Genomic DNA, 22,319 nt, shown 5'->3' on the forward strand with positions numbered 1-22,319 from the left:
GACTTCTTTGTATAGTTTTTTCCCCTTGAATTTTGCAAATGCCTTTTCTTTGGAGGAGGTGGGGAGGCACTATGGGCTTTAGTTTTGGCAATGGAGAAAAAAAGAAATCAAAGGAAGCAAGGGATGTAAAGTCTATAGAAGTGGACAGAGATTAAAAATCAGATTAAGAGTGACCAGTAATAGTGATCAAACAAGAAATATCTATCAGGTTCAGGTGGTTAACAATCAGACATTCAATGAGGAAGCAGAAAGGAGAGTAAGACAGCCTTACCATAGTGTCCTATACAAGACTACTACCAGAGAAGCTGCCAAGATGCCAAGTCAGTTGATATCCCTTTAAACACGGGCCACACAGTCCCACATCTATTTTAAAAACAAAATCAATCACTTCTCAGCCTTTTGGCTAAGATCAAGTGTAAAAAACAAAATCAGATAATTACCTGACAGAGAGCTGGCCAGGCTTCCTCTCCGTAACTTACAGTCATCCTGACTAAGTTGTCGTTGGAGTTTAGCTTTTCCAGCAGATGCAAATATGTCAGGATTACTGAGCTTCCTGAAGAGCAGGGGACTAAGTCCAGTTACAACATCCTTCAAAGAGAAAACAGTAAAACGTGAGTCTTTAATATCTTTTCTAAAGTTTAGGAACTTTATATTAAACATCTTTACAACGTTCATTACAGTTAAAAAGTGCCAGCATTTTTTTATTTCCCACTCAACAGCTAAAACCAGAACGTATTTCTTAGTAAAAGCTAGGTGTGCTATAAACGACAAGGGATACTGGTTATAAAATGCCAAAGCAAAAACAGGGGAGGAGGCGCACAGAAGACATAAGACATTCTGATAGGATATATTATTCCTAATAAATACACTTCTAGTTATGTTTATTTACTTAATTTTTCCTTTTAGTTATACTCTTCTTCCATCCAATAAAGAAAAGCATATTTTAGGTTTTAAAAAAAAAAATCATTAAATATTAGATCTTCCTTTACCTGTCATACAAAGTTAGAAATAACCTCTAACATTCAATGAATGCTAAAATAAAACTTAGAGCTTTCTTAATATGCCTATAATAGGAGCTAAATATAGGTATTCAAAGTACAAAAGTACTATGGAAAAAATACAGAAATATGAAACATTGACAGTACCTTCACTATGCCTTTATTTTACTCTAGTCCATTCTATTCCACCCCAACACCTCTTTCTATTCACTCAGTAAGTAGTGAACAATATCAACATTTAGACATTTTTAAGTCAATAACCACCTAAGGAGTATTAAATAGGAAACTTTTTTTAAAAAAATAAGGCCTATCTTTTATACTTCAGTGAAAGAAGATATAACAAACACAGATAAGTAGCACATCAAACTGATCTGGACAGTACAGAGACAAACTAAGAAACATAAGGAGAAACTGACACCTATATCACCTGCCATTTGAAAAAAAAAAAAAAACAACTCAAGTAACTGGCACCACAGCCATACTAAAAGCCACAGGGGGAAAAAGGGAGAAAATTCCCACCTCTCTAAGATTCAAAGAAAAAAGAAAAACTCTCTAAAGTCATCTATTGTGATTGGTGGGCTCACAAAAAAGGGAAAGTACTAATATGGGTTGGCAGTGACTATTCACAATGTGGTTTACAAATGCCCAAACATGAAAATAAGAGAAGCTGATGAAGAAAGATACCTGTAGAGAGAAAGAAAAAAGAAAAAAGATTTTAAAGTCTGATAGTAAATGAATAAGAAGATAAAGGGGGATATTGAAGCACTGAAACACCAAAGCAACTGATATGTCCAGGCAACTAACTTCAGCAGGAATGAGCAGTGAGAGAGTGGAATTGGAAACAGCAGTTAATGCAAAAAGAGAAGGCAGCAAGGGAGCAGCCTATATTTCCACAATGTGGTGTGTCAAGGATGAAACAATACGTATGGTTCAAGGAGAAACCAGGGAAGGAAGCAGGGTTTGGGCACTAATGCTGGTAACCCACCAAACATGGCTGGCCTCTCACAGAGGTAACACCCACAGCAAAAAGCTCTAGGTGGAGGGAAGTGAAGAGGCCTTGTAAGACATCAAACTACAGTGGATACCCTAAATGAAGGCAACGTGGAGAGGAAAAGATTCTATCTTCAAAAAACTTACAAATGAGCTATATGAGAGAACCAGCATTTGGATGCTTGCTACACCATATGGATGATCAGTCTTAGCCAGAGAAGGAACAACCATCAGGACAGAACTAGATCGGCACCAATTAAGAGACAAACACATATCCTTTTCAATCTCCCTATTCGCTACCACAACACACCAAAGAACAGAAGCCAGAAAACATAGGAGAAGAAAAATGAAACAGTGGATCATGACCATTCCAAGTCTCTCCTATCAAACTTGGCAAAGGAAAGAAAAATTAAATTAAATATGAAATATAACTTTTAATCTAGGATGTCTTTTTAACTTCTACCAAAGTATATTACTCATTTCACAAAAGCGTATGTACCTAAGGATACAACTCAATGAATTTTCACAAATTGAACATATCCATGTAAGCAGCATCAAGATTAAAAAATTAAAAAGACACAATCAGTACCCCCAGAAAGCCCCTTTGTGCTCCCTTTCAGTCATTACTGGGATCCCCCAGGGTAACCACTATTCAGGCTTCTAACAGCATAAATAATTATATAAAGTGCAAAAACTTTATATGGATGGAATCACTCAGTGTGAACTCTTCCTGTGTCTTGCTTCTTATGCTCAACTAAACTGGATATTTTTTTCTTTTTTTTGAGACAAGGTCTTGCTCTGTTGCCCAGGCTAGAATGCAGTGGTATTCATAGCTCACTACAACCTCAAACTCCTGGGCTCAAGCAATCCTCCTCCCTCAGCCTCCACAGTAGCTGAGACTACAGGTGCACGACACCATGCCTGGCTAATTTTTCTATTTTTTGTAACAAGGGAGTCTTGCTCTGTTGCTCAGGATGGTCCCAGACTCCTGGACTCAAACAATCCTCCCACCTCGGCCTCCCAGAGTGCCAGGATTATAGGTGTGAGCCACCATGCCCAGCCAACTGGACTTTTTAAAACAGCAGAACATTACTGGATTTACTTAAGAAGTCTAGGTTTTAGGGTTCAATGGGACATCATGGTACTCATATTAGTTCTTCCTTTCTGTTTACATTAGATCAATTTGGTTTCTATCATTTCTGCAATCAAATGATTCTTAAGCAAAATAGGAAGTTAAAGACAGGAAGGAATCTAAAGAGGCCCAAGAGAGACCCCCTCACCCTTTCCACCATGTGAGGATATAGCTAGAAGGCACCATCTATGAACCAGAAAGTGACCCTCACCAGGCAGCTAATGATCTTGGATTTCCTAGCCTTGAGAACTGTGAGAAATAAATTTGTTATAGCAGCCCAAATACACTAAGACAACAGGCTCTTGGAAAACACTATAATAAACTCAATTCACTTGTGTTATAACATTCTTTTAAAGTCAGATTCTTAAAAGGTAGAATTATAACAGGAATTGTAACCTGTACTTATCTATTGTAGCAATATCATAGCAAAAATGTATCTAACACATGCCACGTAAATTTCATCTAGAAAAGGTTGGAAATTGCTAGACTACACAATATGTACATGTTCCTTCCAACTCTAAGAGCTTCTTGCTTTCTCTTTTAATTCAGACTACGGAATTGTGGCTATTTTTTCTACTGTCCTAGGTAGTCTTCACACCCTTCCCATCCTGACTCTGAACCATCTCCCTCCTCTACAATATCAAAACAAATCTCACACTAACTTTACCCACAAGGCTAGATTGTGCTTATACTGTACTATGCTATTAAGGATAGGATTCCAAGTAAGCAAAGGATTCACAGCTAAAAGCAGGAGTGAACACACTAAAAAGTTGTCTGCTGGGCTGAAAAAAAGCAGTTAACTCTCATTAGGAGTTGTCTCACCCCATATAACAGGCAATCTAGTAGGTAAAGAGAATTCTATACTTTGCGACAGATTCTTCCTGACCCACCCTCCCAAGAGTCAAAATCAGACACACTTATTAAAGTCTATTCTCAGCCTGGTGTGGTGACTCAAGCCTGTAATTCCAACACTTTGTGAGGCCAAGGGAGGAGGATAGCTTGAGCCCAGGAGTTTGAGACCAGCCTGGGCAACACAGCAAGACCGTGTCTCTACAAAAAGTTAAAAAATTAGCCAGGCATAATGGTGCACGCACGTAGTCCCAGCTATGAGGGAGGCTGAGGCCAGAGAATTGCTTGAGCCCAGGAGTTTGAGGTGGCTGTGAACTAGGATCACGCCACTGCACTGCAGCCTGGGAAACAGAGCAAGGACTTGTCTAAAAAAAAGAAAAAAAAAAGAAAAAGAAAAAATCTATTCTCTTAATATCAAAAAGCCTTTCCCTGATATATAAACACAAAATCAGTGAACCTTGACCCATACCCCATGCATATCAGCACAACATATACAAAAAATTAACTCTAAATGGATCATGAATAAAACCTAATAGTATAAAGCATTCAAAAGAAAACACAAGAGAAATTTTTTGTAATTTCGAGTCAGGTAGGATTCTTAGATAGGACATAAAGCGCAATTTTAAAAATAATAAATGTTTAAGTTGGACTTCATCAAATTTAGAAACTTCCCCTCTTCCAAAGATACCATTAAAAAATGAAGTCAAATCATTACTGACTTGACTAGGAAAAATATTTGCAAAACACACTTGTTAAAGGACTGACATTCAGTATATATGTTAAGATCTCACCCAGTGTAGTGGTACATGCCTGTAATCCCAGCTACTCAGGGTGATGGGACAGGAGGATTGCTTGAACCCAGAAGTTCAAGTCCAGCCTGGGAAACATAGTGATACATCACCTCTCCCTACATCCCCCAAAAGAAAAAGATCTCTCACATGCAATAAGAAAACACACAAGCCAATAAAAAACATGAACAAAAGATTTAACAGACACTTCAACAAAGAAGAGACAAATATGGCAAATGAACACATAAAACCATCCTTAATATCATTCATCATTAAGCAAATACAAATTTAAACCAAATGAGAGATCACATCGACAAAGTGATAGAGTATACAGGTCCAAACTCCCATCCTCCCACAGAAACAGAAAAACAAGCAGAAACTGTCAGAACCAACTTTGTCAGAACTCTGAATGAAAATAGCCAAAGGCTGACAGCAACCAAGAAGAGAATGCTGAATCAAGAAGTTAACTTTTAAAGAGTCGGAAAGCTTTGTGTCATTTTTATTTGCCCTTGCCCTACCCACTCCTTGGTGTGGCAGCAGTCTGGAAAATAGCAGCTTGTGTTCCCGGTATGGGACCCTGGTCCATGATTCTGAAAGAGGCCTGGTTCTGGAAGAGGCAGAGTAGACCTTATTCACAAATTATTGTGTACGTCTATTCTAACTTGTCTAGGGGCCATCTGAAAGGCTGAGGCAAGGCCCTCCTCTCACGTCACCTAACTCAGAACCTGCTCAAGGTTGAAAAGCAGCAGACATTGCTCAAAAACACTAAAGGTGATGCAAACACCCACAGTCAGTCATCTGAGGCAAAAGATTACAAGAGTTCGAAACCAGCCTGGGCAAGAGTGAGACCCTGTCTCTACAAATAAAAAATTAGCCAGGCATGGTGGTGTGCACCTGTCGGCCCAGCTACTAGGGAGGCTGAGGCAGGAAGATTACTTGAACCCAGGAGTCGGACACTACAGTAAGGTATGATGATGCCACTGCACACTCCAGTCTGGGTGACAGAGCAAGACCCTGTGTTAGAGAGAAAAAAAGTTAAATATGGAATTACCATATTACATAGCAATTCCACTCCAGTATATATAACCAGAATATTGAAAAACAGGTATTCAAACAAAAACTTGTACACAAATGTTCACAACAGCACTATTCACAATAGCCAAAAGGCAGAACCAATTCAAATGTCCGTTTAAATAGATAAAATGTAGTATATCCATAAAATGGAATATTACTCAGCCACAAAAAGGAATGAAGTGCTGATACATGCTACAATGTGGATGAACCTCAAAAATGTTATGTTAATGCACTGGTTCTGTGCCTATAAAATAAATAAATATATAATATAAAATGTATATAGTATAAAATATATATATATAAAATGTTCAGTGAAAGAAGCCAGACACAAAAGGCCACATACTGTATGATACCATTTGTTTGAAATGTCCAGGGTCCAGGTTGCCAGGGACTGGAGGAGGGAAGAAATGGGGAGACAGAGACTACTTAATAGGTATGAGATTTCCTTTTGGGCTGGTGAAAATGTTCTAGAACTAGATAGTGGTGATGGCTGCACAACATTTGAATGTACTAAATGTCACCATATTAACTGCACTTTACCATAATTTTAGCAATTAAAAAGTCAAAGCACATGTGAAGATAGGCCCTCTAGGTCACACTTCCTTCCAGGTGCCTATTAATGTGAGAACAGCTGAAACCTGGCTCCTCTGGCCTCTCAATGGCTGTCTTCTGACTTTTTTCCTCTTCCACAAGGCTGAGCTAAGGAAGTGAGAAAAGTCTAAGGACAGCTCTCACTACACATCAAGGCTTTCTGAAGGAGTGAGGGGGTTGCCAAAGACTCTCTCTGCCACAGGCAGAAGAAAACAAGTTTTTCCAGATCTCCTAGCTGTGCTTGGGAAAGCCCTTTACTTGCATTCAAAATGGTTATGACCCAAAATTCTGTGGGCCTGTAAGAATAAAAAGCAGCTATGGTTCTAGACTATCTGTAACCAAAACAAAAGGGTTTCTATATAGTTCTAAGCTGAGGACTACACTGGGGTTTGAGGCTACATGCTGACCAAGTACGATTCATCTTCCCCCTGGGCATAAATTACATGACATTTCCCCGCCCTCTAGCAGTGATGCAGTGCCCTGAAACTGAGTTCTGGCAATGCAATATGGGTGGAAGTGATAAAGCCATTTCTAGAACTAGCCCATCCTTCACTTTCCTCAGGTGACCTTGGAAGCCATGTATAGTAAAATGGAATAGCCTGGGGGTCCTTTTGAATGTTTGTTATAGCAGTCACTGTTATATAAAAGACCAAAGCCTGAGCTAGTAACAAAGTGTAGGACTTAGATGTTCCTGGGTCACCTGAACAAAATCACCTTGGTAACATCCCTTTGAAATAACTTAAGGACTTTTAAAAAATTATTAACAACTATCTCTAAACTCTGTTTTTAAAACATTCCTGAAGGGCTAACAGTTAGAAGGTCTGCCAACTCTGTATTACTTCTGCTTTTCTGAAATATAGGCAGAGAAACTACGTGGCTTATTAATCTCCGACAAATTAATGGTTAAAAAGGATTTGTGCATCTGCTACTCAGGTTCACCCTTAGGGAATATTGCTGCAATAAAGTTGGTACAACTAAGATGATATCACAGAATTTTAAAATGTGGTTCCCTTGGGCAGAATTTGTTCTTTAATTACATTATAAAACCTAGGGAGGCTGTTCTATCTTCTAAACCAGTTACTTAAAGAAATGCATAGAAGTTTCCCTTAAGGGAAAAATGCACAAATTAAAGCCTCCTTTTCAAGATGAACAAAATAAGAAAACGTTTAATAATACCAACAAATCAAAGGTCAAGAAATCTTTTTCTATTTCATTCTAAAACCAGATGAGAATGCTATAAAATATGAACACTCTAGTCACATATTCTGTGCATGTACCTTGAAAATATAATTAACCATTACTGAGTGCTTACTGTTATCAGGTTTATAAGTATCTTACACAGATTAATTTATTAAACCCTCACAATAACCTTATGAAACAGATAATAATATTATCTCTATTATACATATGGGATAATTAAGGCTTAGAAAACTTAAGTAACTTGTTTCAAGTAACAGAGTTGGAATTTGAATTCAGAGAATTTGACTCAATCACTATTTAGTCAATAAGTATTTATTTAATATTTCCTATTTATAAGATACAATTCTAGAAGCTAAAGACACACCATGATAAAAGCACACCCAAAAATTCCTGCCCTCAGGAAGTATATATTCTAATGTGAAAAAAGACAATAAACAACAAATATGTAACAATAACAGGTGAATAAAGGACAAAAATAAAAATTGGGAAAGGAAGTGACAAATAGCTACTTTAGAAAGGTTGGTCAAGGAAGGCCTCTTTGCATAGGTAATTTCTGAACAGAGACCTGAATGAAATGAGAAAGCCAGCTATATACATATATCTGGAAAAAGAGTATCTCAGGTAGAGAAGACTACCAAGTGCAAAAGTCCTCAATAATAATTTTTTAAATGTCCTCAAGCAGAAGCACGCTTAATATATTCAGGGACCACCAAGGCAACCAATGTGTCTGCAGCTCAGTGAACAAGAGGAAGAATGAAAGAAAATTAGGCCCGGCGTGGCGGATCATGCCTGTAATCCTAGCACTCTGGGAGGCCGAGGCGGGTGGATCGCTCAAGGTCAGGAGTTCGAGACCAGCCTCAGCAAGAGCAAGACCCCGTCTCTACTAAAAATAGAAAGAAATTATATAGACAGCTAAAATATATATAGAAAAAATTAGCCAGGCGTGGTGGCACATGCCTGTAGTCCCAGCTACTCTGGAGGCTGAGGCAGTGGGATAGCTTAAGTCCAGGAGTTTGAGGTTGCTGTGAGCTAGGCTGACACCACGGCACTCACTCTAGCCCGAGCAACAGAGCAAGACTCTGTCTAAAAAAAAAAAAAAAGAAAAGAAAGGAAATGAGGTGAGAGAAGGCCAAGAGCCCAATCATATAAAATTGTGTAGGATAAGCATTTTAGGCTTTCATCTAAACTGTGATGGAAAGCCACTGTAGGGGTGACAAGCTCTGATTTAAGCTTCTACAGGATAATCCGCTATGTGCAAAATTATCACAGGGGAGAAGGGAGGTCATTAAGAATAGAATCAGGAAGACCAATTAAGAGACGTTTACAATAATCCAGATGTAAGATGATGGAGGCTAGGACTAGGATAGTGGTGGAGATGATGGGGAAGTCTCATGCAATTTGAATGTACAGTTGGCTCTCCGTTTTCCAGGTTCCGCATCCAGATTCAACCGATAAAAATAAAACAACAAAAAATAACAGAACAACACAAAAATATAGAGTACAGCATTTACATTGTATTAGGTATTATAAGTAATCTAGAAATGATTTAAAGTATATAGGAGGATGTACATAGGTTATATGCAAATACTGGGTTTTTTTGGGGGGGGGGGGGTGGGGGGGGGTTGAGACAGAGTCTCCCTCTGCTGCCCTGGCTAGAGTGCAGTGGCATCATTATAGCTCACTGCAACCTTAAACTCCTGGCCTCAAGTGATTTTCCAGCCTCAGCCTCCCAAATAGCCAGGACTACAGGCATACACCACTATGCCCAGTTAATTTTTTTATTATTATTATTTTTTGTAGAGATGAGGTCTTGCTATGTTGCTCAGGCTGCAAATACTATTAATACATCATTTTAAATAAGGAACTGGAGCATCTGTGGACTTTCATACCCGCAGGGGGTCCTGGAACCAATCCCCCACAGATATCGAGGGACAATTATGGCACCAGACCTGATGGACTCAATGTGGAATACAGATGAGGGTAAGAAAGGAATTAAAGACAACTTCCAAGTTTTGTTCTGAGTAAATGAGTGAATGGTAGTGTCATTTATTGCCATGGGAAAGAATGGGGAAGAAGCAGACTGGGAAGTGAAAATCAAGAGTTCAGTTTTGGACATGTTAAGTTTGAGCAGTCTATGAGCTATCCAAATGGAAATGTTACACAGACAATTAAAAATAGGAGTCTAGAGCTCAGGAGAAAGGTCATGACCAGAGAAATAAATGTGGGGATTGTCAGTTTACAGATGGAATACGAAGCAATACAATCTGATGAGATCACCTAAAAAGGAAGAAGAGATGTAGAGGCAGAATAAAGACCAAACCCTCTGAGGCATTTTCAGTTAGGAAAAAAATCAAGACAGCATGATTCCAGGAGCCAAATGAGGGCACGATCAACCATGTCAACTGCAACAGGTCAAGTGAGATAAAAACTTAAAACTGGCCGATGGGTTTGCCAACATGGAGGTCAATGATGACCTTCATATTCAGTGGAATGATAAGGAGAAAAGGATGACTGGAGTGGCTCAAGAAAGAACGGAGGGAGAGAAAATAAACAACTCTTTTGAAGAGTTTTGTTATAAAGAGGAGTACTCTTTGTAATAAAGCAGACAATTCTAATATAAATAAATGCCTTGAAAGTATTTAAAATGTTACCAATATTAAGAGTTTGAACAGATAGACCAATAGGTAATATTAAAAATAATAATCAATACAGTTTTATAAAGACTGTATATGTTATAAATTGACTATCACATACTGGAAATTTCTGAATTAGCTTTTTGTATTCCTAAGAATGATCTTGCCAAAAATTTGCTCTGAAGTAATTTATGTTACCTATCTTTCTAAATGGATTTTGAATAAAACATAAGAGCTCTAAAAAAAAAGAGGAATATTCTTCTATTCCTAGATAATTATTTCATACCACTGCTCTTTTGCCTGAATTACTGCAATAACCTCCCAACTGTTCTCTCTGCTTCCACACTCCCCCATTCAGTCAATTCTCAATACAGCAGCCAAATACATTGGATTAAAACGTTAGACCACATGACTCCTCTGCTCAAAACTCTCCAATGGCTTCCTATTTCATTCAACCGTTAACAGCTAAAATACTTAGAAAGGCCTATTTACCCTTCACAATCTGAAACTCTTTTCCCTTCTGAGCTCATTTACTATCCTTCCTCTTACTCATTCCACTCCAGCCCCATGGCCTGCTGCTTGCTGTTCCTCAAACACAAATCTCAGAGGTGGAGGTATGCTTTCAACCCAGGCTACTTGCTACTCCCTCTATCAAGTATACTTTTCCCCCAGGCAACCTAAATGCCACTCTCTCCCACATCCTTCAGGTCTTTACTCAAATATCCTCTTCTAGGAGGTGTCTTTCATGACCATGCTGTTTAAAACCAAAATCCCCCATCACTCTATATCTTCCTTCCTGCTTTCTTTTCTTCATGATAAGTATCACCATATAGTATAATATACAATATATGTTACTCATTTATTTTGTTATCTAACTCCCTCCACTACAATAGAAACTTTACGAAGGCAAGGACAGTTGTCTGCTTTTTTCACTGCTATGATGCCAACAGTACTCAAAAAAAAAAAAAATCTTACTGAATTAAATGAATGAATGGAGGGGTTATAGGGTTAATTAAGATTTTTTAAGATGGGAAATACTACAGCGTGCTTGTAAGCTGACAAGCATCACCCAACAGAAAAGAAAAATTAATGATGCAGGATTATGAAGGAATAATTGCAAGAACTCTTTTTTTTTTCTTTTTCTTGAGACAGAGTCTCACTCTGTTGTCACCAGGGCTGGAGTGCAATAGTGCAATCATAGCTCACCACAGCCTTGAATTCCTGGGCTCAAGCGATCCTCCTGCTTTAGCCTCCTGAGTAGCTACAACTACAGACACAAGCCACAACACCTGGCTAATTTTTTTTTTTTTTAAAGACAGGGTCTAGCTATGTTGCCAGGCTGGTCTTAAACTGCTGGCCTCAAGCAATCCGCCCTCCTTGGCCTCCCAAAGTGCTGGGATTACAGGCATGAGCCACTGCATCCAGGCCTTCCACCCTTAAATGACAGAAATTCCATTGCTATTAAAAATAGAAAAATTAGCTGGGCATCGTGGCGTATGCCTATAGTCCCAGCTACTCAGGAGGCTGAGGCAAGAGGATTGCTTAAGCCCAGGAGTTTGAGGTTGCAGTGAACTACGATGACACCACTGCACTCTACCCAGGCAACAGAGCAAGGCTGTCTCAAAAAAAAAAAAAAAAAAAAAGAGTAGAAAAGTTAATGGATGGCCGGGCGCAAGTGGCTCATGCCTGTAATCCTAGCACTCTGGGAGGCCGAGGTGGGAGGATCGCTCGAGGTCAGGAGTTCAAGACCCCGTCTCTACTAAAAAATAGAAAGAAATTAACCAGACAACTAAAAATATATAGAAAAAGTTACTCAGGCATGGTGGCGCATGCCTGTAGTCCCAGCTACTTGGGAGGCTGAGGCAGGAGGATCGCTTGAGCCCAAGAGTTTGAGGTTGCTGTGAGCTAGGCTGATGCCATGGCACTCCAGCCCTGGGCAACAGAGTGAGACTCTGTCTCAAAAAAAAAAAAAGAAAAGTTAATGGATGAGGGAAAAGTCATAGAATTGACTGTCAGTGCTGACAGACTCCTTCAGGTTCATGATCACAAATTTAATGTCAACACGGTTGTGTTTTTCTCCAGCCACATTCAGCTACTTAGATACAGGTACAGAATAGGCAGATAGTTGGTTTAATCATGGTTGATCTTGCTAGGCAGGTATGACACAGAGAGAAAGAGGCAAGGGAGCTGAGGGTGCATGGGCAGGAACGACTACGATAGCCCATGACAATGAAAAGATGGTTTAAAAAAAGAAAGAAAAAAAAATGAACTGGAGGCTCCAAAGAGCTTGAACAATTTTTGAAGAGGAAATTCTAAAAGGAGTATGAGCTGGAGAAATAAGAGATAATGTAAAGGTCAGAGTGTGGCAAGGTAAAAACTAAGGTTTTAGAGGTGGAACATTGTTGGTAAAGATAAAATGTTATCTAATGAACATGGAAATAGGAGGCTCAGGCTGATGTCAATTTCTCTCACCAATTATTTGCTGCATATCCTTGCTGTACAAGGGTCTTGTAAGAAAAGGAGGAAAGAGTATTTGACAGTTAACAATGAGTACAACACTAAAACAAGAGGGTGGTCAACTACATCTTACGAACAATGCATTTCTGTAAGTCCTTACTTTCAATAACCTCTAGCCTCTCCTCTTCTAGCCCCACCATCTCCTTTAAGGACTTTTCCCTCTTCCCCCAGGGCTGGCCCTTGATCCAACAACCCCAGTTTTCAAACTCCTTTGCAAGAATGTACATTAATGATGAAAAACAACACCTACTGATGAAAAGTAGTAATTACCAAGGTACCATAGGGATTTCATCAAGCAAGTACAAAGCTAGGTGGCAAATTTACCTGCAAACCATATAACAGCTAAGACAAGCAATAAAGGAGACATACCGATTGCAATACTCAGCTGCCTCTGATGGTCCGACCCTAGGTCACTATGAGTTATCAGGGGTGGAAAAAGCTTTTAGACTGAGCTTTAGGCTAAGGGACATCCAATAGAACAAAAAAGAGAAAACTCTGCAAGCACATGCTTCCTACCCTCATCAGGGAACATTTTTCAATCTGTCTCAACCATCCCACCCCCTTTCTGTTCCCAGCAGCTTTGATGAAACTAAATATTTCAAAGTTAACAAGTTTTCAGGAGCTAGCCCTTGCCCATACCCTTGATAAGAGGGGAAGAAGAGCTGATAAACTTTCTGCTCTGATTTCCATTAAAATAATTTTGAAAATTCCTCAGCAGTGCTAAGAGTGTTCTAGGAACTAAAATTGAATTCATCTTCTCCCATCCTCAAAAACATCCCATCTCCTTTACTTGTCTACTTCTATCTTACTACCATTATTACTCAAATAGCTCAAATTCAAAACATTTGAATCATTTTCTATTTATTCATTCAATAACTAGCACCTTTTGTGAACAAAGCCCTTGGCTACACATTATGTTAGATAAAATAATGACATACTTCCTACATTCAATAATTTATAACTTAAAAGCAGAAATAAAATAATACAAATGAATACAGAAGGATCGAAGTGTTAAAAACATTGCTTTATCCTTTCATTCAGCAAATATTTATTCAGCACCTACTTTATATCTAGGAATGGATCTAATAATGTGTTATAGAAACAAAGGTAAGAATTAACATTATTAAGTACCTACTTACTATGTGCTTTCCAATCATTATTTCATTTAATCCCTTGGAACCCAAGCTTTCACTTTTTGGATCACAGAATTTTGAGAATTGGAATTTCAGAACATTCACAGATTCGCTAAAGCCCAATCAAGGATCCTCTAATGATCCCACATGGAAAAACAATTTCACAGAAGAGTTTCTATGGCATTTGAGTTAGGCCTGGAAGCTTGAGTAGAATTTCAAAAGACAGAGGCAGAGAAAAGTAAGTACATGAAAATGCCTAACAATAAACATATTTATGAATGCCCATTACGTACCAGTTAAACCACTAGAGGCTGGAGATACAGTGATGAACAAAACAGCCTCTGAGGAGTTCATTCTCTGATGAGAGTCTGACAATCAGGATAATTCACTGAGCAAATATCTGTTTCTAACAAATACTCAGACAAATAACTGTTTCAAGTACCATACTAGGCCCTAGGTATACAATAATAAATGAAATGGTCTGAGTCTCAAAGAATTTACTCATGAGAGAGACAAGACAATTTCAGTAATCTGTACTATGATGAGGAAAAGCAGAGGGTCCCAGGGAACCAAGAGAAAGGGCATCTAACTCTGATTCTTCTAAAAAAAAAAGTAATAAATATCAAGTAGACCTTGAATGCCAAGGTCTTTAGGCTTAATTATGTGGGTAATAAGAAGCTAATGAAGGTTTCTGAAGATAAGAGAAATAAAATGATCATTTAACAAATATTTATCCAGCACTTACCATAACAATGAGTTTTAATTTTTTTTAATAGAATACAGAACATATTAGAGGTTAAAAGATTGAAGGCTGAGTAAATGCAGTTAACGTATTGCAACAACCAAGACTAAATTTTATTAGTCTGTTGAATTAAGGTAGCGACAGTAAGATAAAAGGTTTGAAAGATATCATGAAGGCAGACTCAGCAGAAGCTAACACCTGACTGGCTAATGGCGGGGGGAGGAGGGGGGTGTAAAAGAAAAGAGAGAAGTCAAAGACCATGGATCTAATTTCAAGTTTCATAACAAAAAGGAAAGATATAGGGAGAAGTACATTTCAACAGAGAAATAATGGATTCTATTTTAATGATATGGTAAGTCACTGACCTGGAGATTCAAATCCTGCATCCTGGGTAGAACTCATTCCCAAATATCAGCATAATATGAAGTATAACAAGCACTATTCCATATCATGAGAAATGGAGAACAAAGTTATTTGTAAAATGTGGATGCTTGCTGCTCAGCTAGGCTCTTCCTACCTAAATGAATGAAATCCAACCAGCCTCATTAACACACACAACTGAAATTTTTGCCTTTTCAAAATCAAAAATTATTACAAATTATGGACTTTCAAGGTTACTATCAAATTATAAAAATCACAAATGGTAAGAACACAAATGATGAGAGACTAAGGTGGAAATAAATGTTAAGCACAAAAATGGAAATGTAGAGCTAAGGAAAGAGGTCAGGCCTAAAGGCTCAGATCACTCTACAAGGAGGTTCTGTGAAACAATACTATGAATAAAGAGGATGGCTAGGCATGGTGGCTAACCTGGAATCCTAGCACTTTGGGACGCCAGGAGTTATCGCTTGAGTCCAGGAGTTCAAGCTTACACACATGAGCTATGATCATGCCACTGCACTCCAGCCTGGGTAACAGGGTGAGACCCTGTCTTTAAAAAAAAAAAAAAAAAAGGACCGCAGACTCTTGTTCTACATCCTAGGCGCTTGCCACAGAGTGAGCCTGCTAAATTATAGAGTACAATAAAGGATCCAGTTAAGGACAAAGGATACATCCTTAAGGAACATTTAGGGAACACGAAGAGAAAACAAAGACACACAAGGGAGCAGTCAAAGAAGCAGTAATGGAGTGGATATTATGACAAAAGAGAAGAAAATGTCAAGAAGGAACACACAGTCAATGGTAACAAACAGATCCAATGTTGGAGAGGATGAGAACTAGGGGAAGACTATCACATTTAGTAATTCAAAGGTCTCCAGGACATTAGGTATTTCTCTGTGTAACTCTTTTACAATGAAACTTTTCACAAGCACAAGTAGCCGTGCACTATATTTTAATTTGGAAAGCAAGTTTTAGTATCCATCATAGTATATTCACACAATGGAAACTTATATAGCAATGAAAAAGAACAAACTATTTCTACAAGCAACATCAATGAGTCTCACATACATGATCTGAAGGAAAGAATTTGGTCACAAAAGAGTACAAACTGTTAAGATTCTATTTATACGAAGTATTAGTTCAAAAATTTAACTATGGTGACAGAAGTCATTAAAGTATTAATAGTTACCTATGGAAAAGGATAGTAACTGGGAGAAAGTACAAAGGAACATTCTAAGGCTGCAGTCCTCAACCCCTGTTAGGGACCAGGATGCAGAGCTCTGCCACCACCCTCACCCCTCCCACCCCTGTCCATGGAAAAACTGTCCTCCACGAAACTTAGGAAAAGGGTGGGGGGCTTCACAGCAAGTGAGCAGTGGACGAGTGAGGGAAGCTTCATCTGTATTTACTGCCACTCCTCAACGCTCATGTCACTGCCTGAGCTCCACTCCCCACTCCCACCCCATGAAAACAGTCCCTGGTGCCAAAAAGGTTGGGGACCACTGTTCTAGGGTCCTGGAAATGGTCTCCATCTTTATTTAAGTAGTGGTCATATGCGGATAATCATTCTGTAAAAATCCATGGGCTGAATGAAACTTTCATTTGTATATCATATGTAAATCACACCTCAATAAAAAAGTAAACCAGGCCGGGCATGGTGGCTCACGCCTCTGTAAACCTAGCACTTTGGGAGGCCAAGGTGGGAGAATTGATTGAGGCCAGGGTTCAAGACCAGCCTGAGCAAGAGGGAGATGCCATCTCTACAAAAAAATAGAAAAATTAGGCCGGCACTCACGCCTGTAATCCTAGCACTCTGGGAGGCTGAGGCAAAAGGATCACTCAAGGTCAGGAGTTCGAGACCAGCCTCAGCAAGAGCAAGACCCCGTCTCTACTAAAAATAGAAAGAAATTATATGGACAACTAAAAATCTATATAGAAAAAATTAGCTGGGCATGGTGGCGCATGCCTGTAGTTCCAGGTACTTGAGAGGCTGAGGCAGGAGGATTGCTTGAGCCCAGGAGTTTGAGGTTGCAGTGAGCTACGATGATGCCAGGGCACTCTAGCCAGGGCAACAGAGCAAGAACCTGTCTCAAAAAAAAAAAAAAAAAAAGTAAACAAGCCAGGCACAGTGGCTCACGCCTGTAATTCCAGTTCTGTGGGAGGCTGGAACAGGAGGATCCTTTGAGGTCAGAAGTTGGCAACCAGCCTGGGCAACAGAGCAAGACCCCATCTCTACAAAAAAATTTAAAAATTAACCAAGTGAGGCAGTTTGCATCTGCAGTCCCAGCTACTCAGGAGGCTGAGGCAGGATTCCTTGAGTCCAAGAGCTGGAGGCTACAGTGAGCTATGACTGCACCACTGCACTCCAGCCTGGGCAACAGAGTGAAACCTCAACATTAAAAAAATAAAAATAAAAAAGTAAACCAAAAAAAGAGTTACTGGTGACTTTGAAGACTTCAGTTTTGGGAAACTGTAAGTGTAGAATCCAAATCATAATATTAGGAATGTATACAAGGTGAGGAAGCTGAGACAGTGAATACAAACTCCTTTTTCAAGAAGGTTGCTGATGAAGCAGAGATAACAAAGTAGCTTGGGTGGGTTACACAATTCGCAGAAATTATGTTGTTTTATTTTTATTTGCAATATAAGACACAGAGAGAACAAGGGTCTATAGCAGATGAAAGAAATGAAACGAATGACGTAAGTAGAGGAATCCTCCTCTGAGAGGAGGATCAGTACTTATTTCTCTGAGGCTGATGCTAAATATGAGTGAACACAGAAATTCTGATAGAAGAGACAGAAAAATCAAGTAACCTTGAACTCTTCAGTGAAGTATGCAGTAAGGTCAACTGACCCAAGTAAACTGAGTCAGGAAAGGATCTGAACTTGAAGTATGATGTACTTTTTGAATAGGTACTGTAGAGAAAGTAAAAGACAAGGATAAGGTAGGCCGGGCGCGGTGGCTCATGCCTGTAATCCTAGCACTCTGGGAGGCCGAGGCGGGTAGATCGCTCAAGGTCAGGAGTTCGAGACCAGCCTGAGCAAGAGTGAGACTCCCATCTCTACTAAAAATAGAAATAAATTATCTGGACAACTAAAAATATATATAGAAAAAATTAGCCAGGCATGGTGGCACATGCCTGTAGTCCCAGCTACTCGGGAGGCTGAGGCAGTAGGATCGCTTGAGCCCAGGAGTTTGAGGTTGCTGTGAGCTACGCCGACGCCAAGGCACTCACTCTAGCCCAGGCAACAGAGTGAGACTCTGTCTCAAAAAAATAAAAAATAAATAAATAAAAAAGACAAGGATAAGGGGGTGTTGGATTACAGTAAAGGACAATGCTCAGCAGCCTGAAAACAAAGATAGAGATGGCTAGTGGTACAATCTACTCAGGGCTTGATGGAGAATAAAATGTGGAAGAACAAAAGGGGGAAAAAAATCCAAGGGCCAGCAAGTACATCGCTGAACTATGTAATAAAGAATGATGTCTAAGAAGATACTTACTCACCTGAGGGGAAAGAGACAGGAGACCTATAAGAAGTCTTAGAAAAGTCAAGGATGAAGTCACTAGGGTCCCAAGTAGAGCTGTGCAAAAGCAAAGCTGTCACTAGAGTTCATTACTACAGAACATTTTTCTGAAACTCCAACAAGACCAAGGATCATTTATTCTCTTTTCACTGAACTTCCTACAGCTACTAGTGGCAGCTCCTTCTCCCTGACAAAATTGACCTTTAGCCCCTACTCATAAATACACCTACTCTTGACGAATACATAAACACATGCTGTCCATTCAGAAACTGCAGGAATATTTTTATGACACTGTGTTTTCCCATTAAGGTATTTTCAGTGGTAAATTGGAAGGCAGAACCTAGATCTATGAATTCTCTGCTCACAGAATTGGACTTGGCATTGCCCATTGCCCGTTGGTGTTTTAAAAAGTACTTTCTCATGAATTAGATATTTAGTGAGGAGAACCTTAACAATAATTCTGAACACACTCATACAAAAGTAGAATGATGGCCAAATCCGAGGATGCTTAGGAATGTCATCCGCTTTTGTAAGTGTAAGGAAAACCCAGGAAACAGGGTAACACTGTTTCAAATCGACTTTCCCCATGTAGCAATATTAACCGCTCCGGATAATTGCTGAATACCCCTACTCATTGGAGCTCCTTCACCCAGCCCACGTTCCGGCGTCCCTTCTCCCCATCTAAACCCCCAGACTACAAACGCCCCTAGGACCATTTTCTCATTCCTCTACTCCCCTATTTCCAATGTGACCCCAGGCCATCACTTCCATTTCTCCACTCCCCATTTTTCTGCTTCTCTAGACCTCCCACTCCTCCTCCGGAACTACCCAGTCCCCACCCCTCAAACGCTCCAGCTCTGGTCCTCCCGCCTGAAACCCCGTCCCCTCCCCCACCGGTCCCCTTCAGGTTCCCCCTCCCGGACCCCAAGCCCGCCCTACCTGCTCCTTGCCCTCGGGCCCCCCGGGCCCGGCGCGCTCCTCCAGGCGCTGCCTCCCGGGCGGTGCTCGCCGGCGCGGGGGCAGGGGATGGGGCAGCTCCGCCGCCCGCTGAGCTCCATCTTCCCGGCGGGCGGGCGGCGGCGGCTGCGGCCGGTCGCGGCAGCGACTCCGCTTCATGCCTGCTGCCGGGCCCCGCGGGCGTCAGCGCCGCGACTGTCCCGGCCCCGCACGGCCCCGGGCCGCAGCGCTGCCGCGCCAACCACCGCCCGCGGCCACCATGGCCCGGCTGGCGCCCGAAGACACCGCCCCCAGCCCGCAGCACCTCCGAGCCTTCCCGGGCTTCAAACGCCACGACCGCCTCGGCGCTCCTTACGGAGGCGGCAGCATCGCCGCCGCCTCGTCTTCTCCCACCCGGCACACACTCGGCCGGCCACCCGCCGCCGCCGCGGGCTCCACAGCCAGCCGCCCGCCCGCCTCCGGCCGCCCCGCCCCTCGCGCGCGCGCACGGCCAGCCCGCCCGCCACCTCCGGCCGCGCGCGGCCTCCCGCGCACGCGCCGGCGAACGATCGCGAAAGAACCGCCCGTGGCCGCGCCACGCGGTCGGGGCAACGGAAGGGGGCGGGGCTCCGGGCGCGCCGCCTGGGGCTGCTGACGCTCATTGATCCTTCATTCATCCATTCATAAAACTGTGTGCCGGGCCTACCTCAGCGCTGGGGACCGAAAAATCAGTTACAACCGACCAGTGTCCTCACGGAACTAGAGCGAGAGGGGCAGGGACACAAAATATACAACGGATGCATACGCTAATGCATGCCTTTTTGTTTAGTGCCTGCCAACCGTCACCCAATTCTCCCATCACACTTTGGAGGCAAGTCTGCACATTCTCATGTTACCGATTAGGAGACTAAGGCGAATTGAAATGCACCAGGTCACCCAGCAAACTAGATAGAACTCAAATTCTGGCTTTTCTGTCCCTTTCCCCAGTTCTTGCTCCTTCCAAACAGTAAGAGTGTGGAAAGTCCTAAGAAAGAGGAAGAACTGATGGATTCCTTCTGGGGGGAGGGGAAGACCAAAAACGTTTCTGGATTTCCCACTGACAATGAAGTCATCGTATATAGCCCAATCCAGCCTGCTGTGGTCTGGGCAGCCTGACCTGCCTCCTCCGGTGACTCATGCTCAGCAACATGTGGCTCAGCCCTGCCTGGCCTTCTGGCTTCAGCTGGTCTGCCACATGTCGTATTTTTCTTCTTTTGACCTAGAAGCCTTTCCTGAAAGCTTCACCCATTTGTCCTGGGCCTCCTCCCTGAACTCTTTCTGAGTAGTAATAATAGCTAACGTTATGAAGTGCCTACTAGATACCACACACAGTACATTCAATTCATATATACATAAGCAAGAGTAAGTTGTATTATTTCCATTTTACAACAGTTGAGGAAACAGGCTCAAGTTACCTAACATGCTTAACATCACACAGCTTAATAAGGGTACAGCCAGGACTCAAACTGAAGTCTGTCAGATGTTAGATACCAGAGCCCACCCACATAACCAGTGTGCTCTACAGCCTATCTCCAGCTTGCTCCTGTATGTATTGCCTGTCCCAGTTCCTCACACCCATTCAGTTGCCTCAACCAGAAACCTGGAAGTCATGCTGGACTGCTTCCTACCCCTCCTTTCCTCACATCTAATTAATGAACAAGTCCTGCTGCTTCTGTAACCTCACTATCTCTTCAGTCTGTCTCCTCTTTCCATCCCATTAACAGCACCTCACCTCAAGTCTTATCTTCCCTCACCTACTTGACTGGGAGGGCCTTCTAACTGGTTCACCAACATCCAGGCTCATTCTCTTCAAACCCATTCTCCAAAGAGCCCTCACAAGAATCTTCATATAACATGTTTTACTCCCTTGCTTAAAACAGTTAAATGAATCTCAAGGTAAAGTATAAACTTACTACAGCTGACAAGATCATCCAAATCTGGCCTCTGCCTACCTCTCCTTCTCCTACTAATCTATGCTGTAACAACTATGTGTAGTTACACCAGCTACAGATACAAGGTTTGCCACATTTTTGGTTACAAACAGCAGAAACACATTCTGACCATCTCAAGCCTAAGGGAGAATTTATTGGAAGGCTATATAGAAGGAATCACAATACTGAATGGAGACTGGAGAAACAGGCTTATGAAACTGGCAGGAAACAAGGAGCCTCCACATAATGCACATCAGGGACAATCTCAGGACACTGCTGTCACCACCATCAGGCAGTGTGTTGTGCTCCTACTATGTACTCCTGCAAAGTAATTCTGACCTTCCCTTTATAGTTGTGTCACCATTTCAAATTCACAGTCTCTGGCAAGAGAATCCACTGAGCCAGCCTTGGTAGTTTAGGGCCCAGAACTCCATGCTCCTTTCTCATCTTCCACTATTTAGATTGGGAAAGTCAGTGTGGCAGACAGACTCTAAGCTAGCCCTCATAATCCATGCCTACCCCAGCATTGATACCTTTGTGTAATCCCCTACCCTGTGTGTAAGTGAGATCTGCAACTTGTTTCTAACCAATAGAATATAACAAAAGTAACATGATATCACTTCTGCAATTATGTTACATTTATATAAGACTCTGTATTGCTAGAAGACTCACTCTTATACTCCTACTGGCCTTGAAGAAGCAAGCTATCATTCTCCAAACTGCCTATGAAGAGGTCCGAGTGTCAGGAAACTGCATACAACCTCTAGGAACTGAGGGCAGCCTCTGGCACAACCAGCCAGCAAAAGAAAACAAAACAAACCCTGAAGTATTTAGTCCTACAACTACAAGGAAATGAATT

The 22,319-nt window shown here is 41.3% G+C and overlaps 1 protein-coding gene across 6 annotated transcripts in view; it reads right to left on the minus strand.

Annotated features, from left to right (window-relative positions):
- The window catches only part of MAST2 (microtubule associated serine/threonine kinase 2), a 196,118-nt gene extending 176,154 nt beyond the window's left edge, over positions 1 to 19,964 (minus strand). For 3 of the 6 annotated variants that reach the window (XM_045545523.1, XM_045545522.1, XM_045545520.1), the window contains exons 1-2: positions 19,494 to 19,964; positions 441 to 588 (exon numbers count right to left, since the gene is read on the minus strand). In XM_045545523.1, coding sequence (XP_045401479.1) covers positions 441 to 588; positions 19,494 to 19,670 — 325 coding nt within the window. In that variant the 5' untranslated portion in view covers positions 19,671 to 19,964. Of the gene's footprint in view, positions 1 to 440; positions 589 to 19,493 lie in introns of those variants that run through there. The other 3 variants (XM_045545527.1, XM_045545521.1, XM_045545528.1) reach the window with 3 other exon arrangements.
- Positions 19,965 to 22,319: the final 2,355 nt, after the last annotated feature.

The sequence above is a fragment of the Lemur catta genome, chromosome 3 (genome assembly GCF_020740605.2).
Source record: "Lemur catta isolate mLemCat1 chromosome 3, mLemCat1.pri, whole genome shotgun sequence".
Classification (NCBI taxonomy): Eukaryota; Metazoa; Chordata; class Mammalia; order Primates; family Lemuridae; genus Lemur; species Lemur catta.